Source organism: Cydia fagiglandana, chromosome 19 (assembly GCF_963556715.1).
Source record: "Cydia fagiglandana chromosome 19, ilCydFagi1.1, whole genome shotgun sequence".
In the NCBI taxonomy this organism is placed as follows: domain Eukaryota; kingdom Metazoa; phylum Arthropoda; class Insecta; order Lepidoptera; family Tortricidae; genus Cydia; species Cydia fagiglandana.
In genome coordinates, this window is record NC_085950.1 from 12,795,016 (window position 1) to 12,808,290 (window position 13,275).

Here is a 13,275-nt window from a genome sequence, read left to right on the forward strand (position 1 = left end):
AGATTATTGCTTCGTTAGGGAGACTTACGTCCTGACAGTTGTAGTTGGTGGCGCTGCAGACGCTGATGACGGAGACGTTCTGCGCGCGGTTCAGCAGCAGCACCGCCAGCTGCCGTTCCGACGACCACGCCGTCCAGCGGACGTACCAGTCTGCCAAATAACCACACAATTCAGTACTAATAATAATAATAATCCAGTGAACGGTCTAATAGCAAAGAGTCTCGACCAACCAACTTCTTGACTTCTCGCTAGGTGGTTGGATCAAGGATCAGATGCAGAAGGCGGTGATATTAGACAAGGCGCGGATGGATAGTCCGCCGGTTCCTCTCGCTCGGCCCTGACCACCGGTAGCTTAATGGGTCTTGCCTCGCTGCTGGCGGCACCCTAGGTTAGGTTTTTTTATAATGTGTTTATATTTATATGTATTTTTAATTGTTTTGTGATTGTTTTTATATTTTACTTTTATATTCATATTATAAAAACCGTCGCCAATTATATTGGCGACGGTTAAGTGGCGCAGAATAGGGCAGAGTGGCGCTCTCTTGTGTCAGAGGCCAAGATCCTTTTTGGGTCACTGGGCCAGTGATGTATGTATTATAAAAACCCTAGCCCAAGAAGGATGATGAATAATTTAGCCTATATGCGTCCCACTGCTGGGTAGGGGCCTCCTCTCATGCGCGAGAGGGCTTGGGCTATATGTATAGTCCCCACGCTAGCCCAATGCGATGACTTCACATACACCTTTGAATTTCTTCGCAGATGTATGCAGGTTTCCTCACGATGTTTTTCCTTCACCGAAATGATAGAATTCAGCCGTAATTCAGTACTAATATGCGAAATCCATTATGCTCTGATATCTGTATAAATGTACTTTACAAAATTTTAAAGCATTACTTAAGCGAAAACTTGTAAAAATACAAATTGTAAAAGCACTTGAAAATTTAAACTGCTTTAAGGTCAGGTACTATGTGTCCCGGTTATAGTTGTGCCGTTCTCGACAACGTCCCCTGTTTTGTATGGGAAAAGTTCTCACTCGAGAATATTCGTCAGAGTAAACGGAGAACGTTCTCCAAGCCGGCACAACTCTAGTCCCGGTAAAAGCTTCCTGTTGACATGACAAATAACGCGTGCCAGAAGATGCGCTAAGTACGTGCTTACATTACGTAGAAGGTTGACAGGATGGCTGTCTGCGTCAGGGCTCGGAACCGGTATTGAAATACCTGTTAATATTGTTCCAAAACCGTTACATTATTTCGTTCATTAAAAAACCGGTTAATTGATGGAACGCGAACTAAAAAATTACGTTCTCTCACCTAACCGGTAAGAAGAGGGACCGGAATTTTATGGTTCGCAGGGAACGATATAATACCGGTTAGTCATCGCTTTCGCAGACTCTCGGTTAAACTCGTTGTCATACGTGAAAGAGATAGCAATACTTACTCGTTCCATCTCGCTTCGATATTTTCAATTTAACTGGTTAATTTCGTTCCACATAAACGGAAAGCGAACGAATCAAGCATAAATCAGTATCTTAATAGAACAGTTCTTTAACCGGTAACCGCGAACGGAAACGAAATCCTTTTCGTTCCCGGGTGAATGAACGAAACCGGTTTGGAAAATAAAACGGTTTCCGAGCCCTGGTCTGCGTCAATTGACAGGTCTTTAAGTCGGAGTATGGTGATCTTACCTTTGTCAATTTGCGGAGTGAACTGTATCGCGTGCGGGAAGAGGAATTTGGGCGTCTTCAAACTGACCACGTACACCGTCGCCACTGGATTGTTCGTGTTCACCTGTGATTGAACCTTCAGTTAAACAGATACATAATATAAGGTGCAATTTGAAATACTTAGGGTCGGTTGCACCAAGCGGTCTTTCACAGTTTTAGCGTTCGCTAAATTTTATTGTATGGAAAGTTTCACAGTTTTCTGCTGCTTGACGTTGATCAGTCTGTTAATTGTGGTTGGTGCAACTGGCCCTTAATATTTTAACTGGGCAAAAATGCTTCCGTATGTCCGGATGTTCTCTGCAGGTAGCATTTCTCAACAGATGAAGTTATTTTTATTTTTTTATTTTTTTTTTATTTATTTAGGCAACAAACAGTCTTGTACAAAAACTTATATAATAATATTATATGTGTTAATACACCTTGAGTGCCCTATCTTAATAAAACAATTTTTAATCTAAGTGTAGGAGCAGTAAGCGGAAAACAAAGTTATCATTAAATAACAAAGTTATCAATGAGTGCATAAATTATACTAACTAATATACATAAGTTATTTTCAATTATACCTATTTTATCGTTAATTATCGTTACCTATTTAAATATACAGTTTGTTATTGTTTATAATTTCAATTTAAAGTGAGTAATAATTTGTTTTTTAATACTTTCACAGGTTTTATACGAAAATAGATCAATGTGGGATACATTTATATTATAATAATTGAGACAACGGTGAGCAGATTCGGCAGATAGAATTTTTGTCGTTTTGTTTTTTGGAAAATGATCAAAATGGCGGACATTAACATAAAGGACTTAAAAGTGACCATTGTGAGTTCGCTGTGATAATGACTCAACGGAATTAAGTATTTTAATTTTAAATTTTCTAAGCTTATGAAGCTTAGAAAATTAAGGTCTCCAGCTCACAGAGCCAATAATTATTTAATTGCTGGCGTGGGGATTTTAAATTAATCTTTTGAGAGAAAGAGTAGAATCCTTTGTTGTCAATTATCAGCCCGCAATCACGAACATCTCTGCGATAGAGTAGGGCTTTGGTAGATTAGAGGTCTTGGAAACTTGGCCTTACAGGCTGGACAGGCTGAAGGCTTCTGTTACAGCCCGTATTAAGGATAACAGTGCTCATAGGTCAGTGATGTTATGACTGACGAAAAATAGGGTTTTCAAACATGGTTATACCTTGGGGTACCTCAGCGTCCTAATAGCCGGGTAGGCCGGAGGCTCCTGTTCCTCCAGCCCGTACCAAGGATACTGGTGCTGGTGGACGAGCGAGCAGTTGTAGCTGACATAGAGCAACGTCTGCGCATCAGGACTGAACCAGAGCGCGCGCTCCAGCCGCAGGACTTGCGTCTCGTACAGGAAATCTGGGACGCCATTGAAGATCACGCCAGGAACACCTGGAATCAGGAGGTTAATTTTCAAATTGGTTTCATACTCGGAATGTTATGCTCGCTGACCGTTACTTTTAACCTCGACTTTTGGTATAAAGAATAGACTCGCGCGCGAGAACGCAACTCGTGCTAACCGGTCTGGTATTCTGTAGTTATTTAAAGTTGTCTTAGTTACCTTAGATAATGTACAATTAACTGTACAATATTTTGTACAATTAGCTGCCGTGTGATGCAGCTGTTGTGTGTAATTGTTATTGTTTTAAAGATTATCTTAAACACAAAAAAAAATACACACAACAGCTGCACACGGCAGCTGGCGCATCAGAATTCAGAATCCACTAAGTGAGGTGGCGTTTACCACCTAAAAACAGTTAAAAATTTTCTAATTTAATTCCAAACGTAATGTTGATTTTGGAGTTGGCTCTAGTGTATCTTTAAACCGCAAATCTTTTACCTCTACTATATAGGTACTTATTAAAATTCTAATAGAACACACTCCGTTCCAATCCGCAAAGTTTCCGATTATCGCCTATTTGGCACCTTTACAGTTCGTATCGCAGACGCCGCAGACTCCACACGAAGTCTTCTCGCCTTACATAATACAATTGGCGGGCCACAGGCTTTCTAGATATTCAGAAGTGGGTCACCGCGTAATCATGTCTTCGCTGATAGTTTCTGTTTAAGGCTTGGCTACGCACGAATGCGCTCGTGGTCCGATTCGCATTCTAAAATAGACATCTATTAGATATCTTTTAGTCATCACCAAGATACCATAACTATATGTTTAAGATCTAACCTGTCAAATTTAACATTTGCGCGATTCTGGAGATACTCTTTAACGTTTTCCACAGGATATGACTTAGAGATCCAATTCACATCTAATAGATATCTTACTCTATCTAACGTAATGTGACATTGGGTGCCCGAATTGTGCTGCAAAAGAGAACTACGAGTAGTTGATAAACTATAACGTATCTAGAATGGATCTACGTGTCGTCTCTTGTGAATATCTTGAAGTTCGAATAGCTGCGACTAATTCCGGAAAAGGCAGTTTTCCAATTCCATTCGTTCATTTAAAAACCAAAACCCTGCATAAAGTAAGGTTACGCTGGAGTAACCTAAGAGTAACTTAAAATGTGATATTTTCGCGATGCAATGCAACATTTTAGGCACGTACGTGAAAATCTATATCAGTGAAAGCAAAATATTGATTGCACGGTTCAATGAACTCGTTCACTCTGCCTCTCAATATACTTTTACAAATATAACACTGCGAGTGAAATTCTGAATAATATTATGTAAATCCACAGTAGGTACGTATACTCTAAATACAGCTTCATCTTCATCCCATCTATTATATGGAAAGCCCGTTGCCGAGATGGATATCGCGCCTATCACAGATATGTGTTGGTTTATCGTGTTCTTTGATGTCAAGCACTCCGTTGATATTGATGTATTGTTGTATACTCTGAGATTTTTCCCAGGAATGGTTGCCTAGTAAGCTTTACTTAAGCTGTGAAACAGTAGGTACTGTAACGCATTTGGTAAATAGCGCAAATGCCAAAAGAAATACAGAAAAACACCTAAACAAAACCTCCCAAAAAGTACTCAAAGTACTCACAAAGTTAGAATGCACCATTTTTACTTTGTGGCGTCGTACCGCCTCACTAGCCCTTAATTATTCTAATGTTGGCTGCATTGAAATACAAATTTAATATTGGCTGCATCGACCCGGCCTTCATTCGAAGACCGGATTCAATGTTCTTAGCTAAATGGTTGTATTTATACATACCTATTTAAACATATACACATCTCGTTTATCACTATGGATAAAGTAAACGACCTCTTGCACCTTTCAGACCGTGATGGATGATGATCCACAATCTTAAAGAAAATCGACTTGCTTTTAATCCACTAAATTTTGAAGCACCACTTAAGCGGAGCGGAGTCTTGTAAAAATACAAATTGCAAAAGCACTTGAAAATTTAAACCGCTTTAAGGTCAGCTACTAAGTGTCCCGCTAAAAGCTTACTGTTGACATGACAAATAACGCGTCAGTCAGAGCACCGCTCAGTGCTAGGAGATGCGCTAAGTGCATTAGTGTAGGTGCCCTGAGTACTGCGCTTAGAGGTACATTAGGAACGGGAGTTGGCTTGTAAAGTTATTCGTGAACTCGACCCTACACTGAATACTGCGGCACTTACTTTGGTTACAGCCGGTACATGGATGTTCTGGGCCTATTTTACGAGAGTATGTAGCTTGAAAAACATAATTAAGCCTCTCCTTAAATCATTTTATTATAAACACACTTGCTTGTGTTACAAGTTTCATGCATAGTAAAACTGGTAAGTGTAAGTTATTGGGAAATTCCTTACTAGCTAAGCCAGACCAGTATGTGGATCTTATTGTTGAGCTTTACTGACCATTATTGGTGATCCGGCACACCAGTGTTTTGAGCACTCTGGGCTTGTAGTAGATGTCGTTGTCGTGTACGAACACCAGGCTAGATCCAGTAGGGGACCATTCCGCGTACTGCAGGAGCGGCGCTGTTCGGTCATCCTCGACGGGAGATATAGGGATCTTGTTCCTGTCGATAAAACAAATTTTACAATTCAAGTACCTGTTCACTTGAGCACATTAGACGATGGAATGATGATAAGAAGATTTATACGAAAAAAAATATTGTAGAAGAGAGATACAAGTTACAGCTCTAGGATTCTAGAAGCCATAATCGCTGGAACAGAAGATATCTCAAATGGCGGCCATCAACCCAAAGGCAGATTCTTGGACTTTTGTTCAGCATTGATATTTTGGCTAATACGGTTATTTAGATTTTAAGATTTTGTGTGATAAGTTGTTGATAATTGTTTTTGCAGAACAATATTTGATATAAAAGAACTGTTTAGTTTAGAACAAATACAAGCTTCCTTAATGCAAATAAACGATCATTCATTCAGTCAAAAAAAAGTCATTCATTCCTCTGGACTGCAATCAAGGTAGAAGTACTTAATACAGGGACAGGTACCGTACCAGGAACAGGACTAGGTTTCCGCACACACTAAAGCAAGTATTAGCAACCTTGCTAGATTTCGTGGAGGAGCTGTGGCTAGAGTAGCGCTACCTCGTTATAGGCACAATGGTTGTCAATTTGCGGGAAACACCTATACTCTATCCACGTTAACGAGCTAGTACCAGAAAACTCAGACTGCACGTGATTGGTCAGCGATAAGGGCGATGCATGTGCAACGGGTGAGTTTACATGATAGTCAACTCGGTCTATTGTACGGTGCGGACGCGTCTAATTACTCTAAATATTTTTATATTAACAAAGACTTTCTTTTTTTGAATTGTTGTGTATAGGCAAACACCTATTTAGTGACCTAAATCAATATTTTGACTATCCCTTAACTATTTTGAACTGCATGTTTATAATCAATAAATAGTTGTTTGAAGTAATTAGTCAACCAATATGTCATTTCAATATTGATCATAAACATGCAGTTGGTTATTAAAACTTAACTAAATAGAGTATAAAATAAATATTATAACCATAAGAAATGTATAAAAATAAATAATCGAAGCGACGGCATGTAAGCCGTGCCGTGCCGAACAGCGAGGTGCCATTGTTTACGCCCACTGCCCTTTTTTGTCCCTTTCATCTGCATACAAAAGTGCAAAAGAGAGAACGCTATACTAGCTCGTTAACGTGAATGGAGTATAGTAGGTATAACTAACTTGTTGATGACGTCATAGACGTGGTATCTGGCGAGCCTTGCGTGCCGCCAGCCCAGTCTCACGTCCGACACCAGCAGCACAAACTTGAGGTCCGCCGACACTTTGAAGTCTACTGCGTTTAGCTCTCTCTGCAACAACGCCTTGTTATGTTACCTGTTGATGACGTCATAGACGTGGTATCTGGCGAGCCTGGCGTGCCGCCAGCCCGGTCTCACGTCCGACACCAGCAGCACAAACTTGAGGTCCGCCGACACTTTGAAGTCTACTGCGTTTAGCTCTCTCTGCAACAACGCATTGTTATGTTACCTGTTGATGACGTCATAGACGTGGTATCTGGCCAGCCTGGCGTGCCGCCAGCCCGGCCTCACGTCCGACACCAGCAGCACAAACTTGAGGTCCGCTGATACTTTGAAGTCTACTGCGTTTAGCTCTCTCTGCAACAACGCCTTGTTATGTTACCTGTTGATGACGTCATAGACGTGGTATCTGGCCAGCCCGGCGTGCCGCCAGCCCGGTCTCACGTCCGACACCAGCAGCACAAATTTGAGGTCCGCCGACACTTTGAAGTCTACTGCGTTTAGCTCTCTCTGCAACAACGCATTGTTATGTTACCTGTTGATGACGTCATAGACGTGGTATCTGGCCAGCCTGGCGTGCCGCCAGCCCGGCCTCACGTCCGACACCAGCAGCACAAACTTGAGGTCCGCTGATACTTTGAAGTCTACGGCGTTTAGCTCTCTCTGCAACAAAAGGTGATCGTCAACGTCGTGAACCTTGCCAGTAGGTATAGCCGCCCCATTAACGGTTTGTTAAAAAAAGTTTTTATTCACAAGATTTTATCCCTGACTATATTTTTCTTTCAGCTGGCAACTATTAATTACTCACTGAGACTGTTGTTTTATCTTAGAGTGAATTCGCACCTCATGTGTCCGTCATTAGATGAGCTCAATGGTACCATAACATTACATTGTCACCTAATTTACCTAGGTATCTCTACAGTATCTACATATGTAAGTGAGTCTAATTTAGCTTGCAGGATTTGCCACGAACACACATACATACACCGCAAGTTAAATAAAAGCTAGTAATAAGTACCAATTCGTCAGTAATCGCTACTTAATTATTTGCGGATAATCCTTGCCAGTATAGAAAACAGTGTAGCTTGGAAGCGCTGGTGGCCTAGCGGTGAGAGCGTGCGACTTGCAATCTGGAGGTCGCGGGTTCCAACACTTCCAACCCCGGCTCGTACCAATGAGTTTTTCGGAACTTATGTACGAAATATCATTTGATAATTACCAGTCGCTTTTCGGTGAAGGAAAACATCATGAGGAAACCGGACTAATCCCAATAAATACTAGTTTACCCTCTGGGTTGGAAGTTCAGATGGCAGTCGCTTTCGTAAAAACTAGTGCCTACGTCAAATCATGGGATTAGTTGTCAAGCGGGCGCCAAGCTCTCATGAGCCGTGGCGAAATGCCGGGATAACGCGAGGAAGAAGAAGGAGAACCCTTGCCAGTATAGACTCGTCAGCGGTTTGTTAAAAAAAATGGTCCCTTGTTGAGTTAAATTGTGGGAGAACGAATATATAAGTAAATAACCATCACATTTAAAGCAACTTTGTTATCGACAACTATGTCTTGAGAATTTTCAATCGGACTGTGTGTAAAGACCACATTATCCTAAAAAACTTTCTCTACTAAGCGCTCGCAATCCTAAAAACCCTTTGATCGTCGGTCAATCAAGTCAGGGAAACAAACCGAACGAACAATCCTCCAAATAGTTCTCGGGGGATAAAAGAAAACGCCGAGAATAGACTCCTGTGCAATAAAAGAATTTCGCCTATTGAATATTCGAGGCACTTTGAAAAGGGTGAGTTCAAAGGTAGACAGATTATATAATGGCTTCATTCAAATGGGGATTGGACGGATGTCTAAGAGATATGTTTAATAATTGAACGATAAAAATGGCAAGGATAAGAATGGCTAGAGATATATAACTACCTAGTTGTCACTTTGTTAGGTAATATATCCGAAAGGCTCGTGATTTGCCCAAATTTACTTTCATATATAATTCAATCCGTAAAACATGCTCCAGTGGAAAGCGAAATTTAATAGCCCCGTCAGAAGCAATTCCAAGTTTCTTTAAATTTCTTGACTTCACGTCCCCTCTCTTAAGATTTAGTGGAGGCTCTTACAAAATCGCAAAATTTCGTGTCCGTCCGTGTTACCTTGAGAGCGCTGTTGGCCGAGCGGTAAGAGCGTGCGACTTTCAATCCGAACGTCGCGGGTTCATACCTCGCCTCGTACCAATGAGTTTTTCGGAACTTATGTACGAAATATCATTTGATATTTACCATTCGCTTTTCGGTGAAGGAACACATCATGAGGAAACCGGACAAATAAATAAGGCCTAGTTTACCCTCTGGGTTGGAAGGTCAGATGGCAGTCGCTTTCGTAAAAACTAGTGCCTACGCCAATTCTTGGGATTGGTAGTCAAGCGGACCCCAGGCTCTCATGAGCCGTGGCAAAAATGCCGGGATAACGCGAGGAAGAAGAAGCTACCTTGCGCGCGCATCACACAATTTGGTTTAAAATTATCATAACAATATACTTACACAGATAGCGAGATAAACTTTGCATCTTAAGTGTATTTAATTCACGACCTTATTCCATGGATCGTAAGTATCGAATTGCCACAAACTGAGGACAAAACGACCTGGTTATCGCCCTAAAATCATGTTAAATTTCCATACTTATCTAACAAACGCGTTTGTTTACAAAATACGTAACTTTTTTCGGTTGGGGCGGACTTTGCAGATTTTCACGAGAATGTTTTCTTTTTTTATTGGTATAAAGTAAATAAAAGGGCTGATTTAGACGGCGTGCGAACTCGCGTTTCATTATATTGCGGGTTTTGATCGGTCGGTTGAATTGGACGTAACCCATTGTCCACAATGTAACTAAAATCGCATGCGAGTTCGCGCGCCGTCTAAATCAGCCCCTAGTGTTACTTCGAACTTTAGATACGACGTTAAGCAAAAGCTACAAGGTTGACAAGGTATAATACAAAGTAATACAATATGAATCTGAGATAGGTCATGCAAAATGACGCGTGGTAGCATTTACGACAGCTGAATGCAACTTTGTATATAAAATGACAGCACATATCTTTAAATTCCGTCGTATCTTTTGACTTTTACAAGTTCTTGTACGTCATTTCATGTGAATATATATTGTGCTCGCTTTTAAACAAAGTTGTGTTACAATATTGGCAATGGAATGGATCAAACGAAGTAAATGAATGCAAGAAAATGCTATTGTGTCTGAACTCGGTCGAGGCTGGATGGAGTGTTTTATTTGCACAATTCGTTCAGTTTTCATTCAAGATTCAATTTTAACAACATTGTGGAAAGCAATCTAAATTTCTGTATATGAGGTAGACTTTTTTTTTTTATTATGAATGGGTTTACTCATGGCCACAAACTAGCCGAGGCGTAGACGTGGCCTACGATGGAGCGAGCTCGCCCAGAAGGTGCCTGTTCACTCTTGATTTGAAGGTTGCCGGGTTATAAGAACACGGAAATATAGACGCCGGCAGGGAATTCATCATTTCAGCCTATATACGTCCCACTGCTGAGCACAGGCCTCCTCTCATGCGCGAGAGGTTTTAGGCTATAGTCCCCACGCTAGCCCAACGCGGATTGGGGACTTCACATACACCTTTGAATTTCTTCGCAGATGTATGCAGGTTTCCTCACGATGTTTTCCTTCACCGAAAAGCTAGTGGTAAATATCAAATGATATTTCGTACATAAGTTCCGAAAAACTCATTGGTAGGTACGAGCCAGGATTTGAACCCGCGACCTCCGGATTGAAAGTCAGACGTCATATCCACTCGGCTACCACTGCTTATTTAAGTAGACATTTATTTCTTTTTAAAAGTATACTTATTATTATAAGTGTAATTGTAGCGCGGCGCGCTCATTTTTTCTCCCGTGGTAGTTATTATTGGTATCAAAGACAGTCATAGCTGGTCAAGTTACAAAATTTTGTGTTTGTAGTCTTGTCTATTCCATTGGGTACAGTCCCTTGAAATCGGTTCAGCAGTTTAATCGTGTAAGGCTCACTTGCAACATGCCACTAAGCCGGGGTTAACCGGTTAAACAGTTAATCTAGTGCCAAATTGTATTGGTAATCTTGGTAACTCCAGGTTCAACCGGTTAACCCTGGGTTAGTGAATGGTGCAAGTGACCCTAAAGGTAATAGATTAGGTAACAGACAAACCGGCTGACAGATAGAGTTATTTATAATTATAATATTAATTGGAATGTGTAAATTAGTTTTCACCACACCAGCTCGGGAAGGCTTACTTTGCACTTCAAAAACTGATAGCAAAGTTGCATTTTATCCACATGTGAGGCAAAGTAAGCAAATGCAAATTTTGAGTTGTTTTCTTATGTTTGCTGGTAGTTTTGACTCTTAAATGATGATTTTGGATGATAAATATTTAATAACATTCATTTGGATTTGATTTGGTTTGACTTTGTTTGATATTTTACATTTTATATTTGCTTCGGGTTGGTGTGGTGAAAAATTTTGTGTTTCACTCGGGGGCAAATTTTGTTTAATCCTCGTGCTTTGAAACCCTCGCAACGCTCAAGATTCCATTTTTCGAACCACTCGCTACGCTCGTGGTTCAATTTTACAATCTTTCACTTGCTCAGGTATCAATATTAGCACGAGCGGTTAAACAACAACTTTGCCCCCTTGTAAAACAAATAACTATTTTTGTATCAAGCAGAAACGTCTGCGAATTGAGAAATTAGATGTAGAGGAAATTCACTGTCTTGGGTGAGACTTGAACCCACGACCACTGGATCACTAGTACAGTGCCTGCCATCTGAGCTACCAAGACCGTCTCCAATACAATATGTACAGTATTGGGTAACACTAAAAAAACCTGGCAAGTGCGAGTCGAACTCGCGCACGAAGGGTTCCGTACCATAATGCAAAAAACGGCAATAAAAACGGTCACCCATCCAAGTACTGACCCCGCCCGACGTTGCTTAACTTCGGTCAAAAATCTCGCTTGTTGTATGGGACCCCACTTAAATATTTATTTTATTCTGTTTTTATTGTTATAGCGGCAACAGAAATACATCATCTGTGAAAATTTCAACTGCCGGCCTAGCCAAGGTTACAATCGATATCGCTTCGATAACGAAAAGCATTATGTCTCTCTATCACTCTTCTATATTAGCGCGACAGTGACAGTTGCATTTCGATCGCTACGGAGCGTAAGCGATTGGCATCTTGGCTACGCGGCCTGTTCTGTCTAGCTATCACGGTTCGTGAGATACAGCCTGGTGACAGACGGACGGACGGACGGACGGACGGACAGCGGAGTCTTAGTAATAGGGTCCCGTTTTTACGTTTGGGTACGGAACCCTAAAAATGGCGAAATAAGAACATTTAGTCCATATTTCAAGTGTCAATAACATGTAACACAGAAAATACAGCCAAAATACGAGCGCCCTCCACGTCGAGCCGTCGAGAAACGCCCAATAATTCACCAACAAACAATAACTCCTCCGTTTTATACATTTCTGACAGCGTGTCAGCGTGCCATAAAAACACCTCTCCCAAACACGCCAATTTCCCCCCAATGTTCCGGTAATAGGATCCAATTTCCCTTGAAAAGTTCAGCTTGGCACCGGCTGCCGGCGATTTGTCTTGTTTTTTACCGTTTTTCCTGAAGCCTTCCTGAAACATTCGGCTAAGTTGCTATATTAAAAGGCAAGTTGGACCCTTAGACCAATAAAAGGTTTACAAAAAACATGAAAATCTGAGTGGTTAATACCGTAAAACGGGGTGAGTAGGTTTCGCGGGGAGAGTTGGGTTATGAATGGGGAGAGAAGGTTTGAGAGGGGGGGTGAGAAGGGATTTTAAGGCTACTGCTACAAATATAATGTATTCCAATTTAAAATGGGGCTATAGTAATACGCATAAAAAAAAATCGATCCAACATTCTTCCAAAATCACATCACCTGTATGAAAAACCCTCTCACCCCAAATATGAGGCACTACGGGTGAGGTGGGTTTTCCTCTTTATCGTCAAAGTTATGAAATGGAACTACCCCAAATAAAATGCAAACTAAAATACAAACGTCCGAATCACTTTTATATACACCATTCAGTTTTCACACGTAAAAAAATTTTTTTATCGAGGTTTGAAAGTCAAATTTCACCTAACTCACCCCATTTTACGATACCGTTACGTATATTTTACATTTTATATTTGCTTCGGGTTGGGTTGGCGTGGTGAAATTTTGTGTTTCACTCGGGGGCAAATTTTGTTTAACCCTCGTGCTTTGAAACCCTCGCAACGGGAATATACTCTACGCAAATCTCTGCG

General features: G+C 41.0%; 1 protein-coding gene across 1 annotated transcript in view; it reads right to left on the bottom strand.

The window, feature by feature from the left end:
• The window catches only part of LOC134674042 (inactive dipeptidyl peptidase 10-like), a 177,529-nt gene that overhangs the window by 19,619 nt on the left and 144,635 nt on the right, over positions 1–13,275 (bottom strand). The window contains exons 5-9 of the mRNA XM_063532092.1: positions 7,474–7,601; positions 5,550–5,713; positions 2,915–3,132; positions 1,688–1,790; positions 29–150 (exon numbers count right to left, since the gene is read on the bottom strand). Coding sequence (XP_063388162.1) covers positions 29–150; positions 1,688–1,790; positions 2,915–3,132; positions 5,550–5,713; positions 7,474–7,601 — 735 coding nt within the window. The remainder of the gene's footprint in view (positions 1–28; positions 151–1,687; positions 1,791–2,914; positions 3,133–5,549; positions 5,714–7,473; positions 7,602–13,275) is intronic.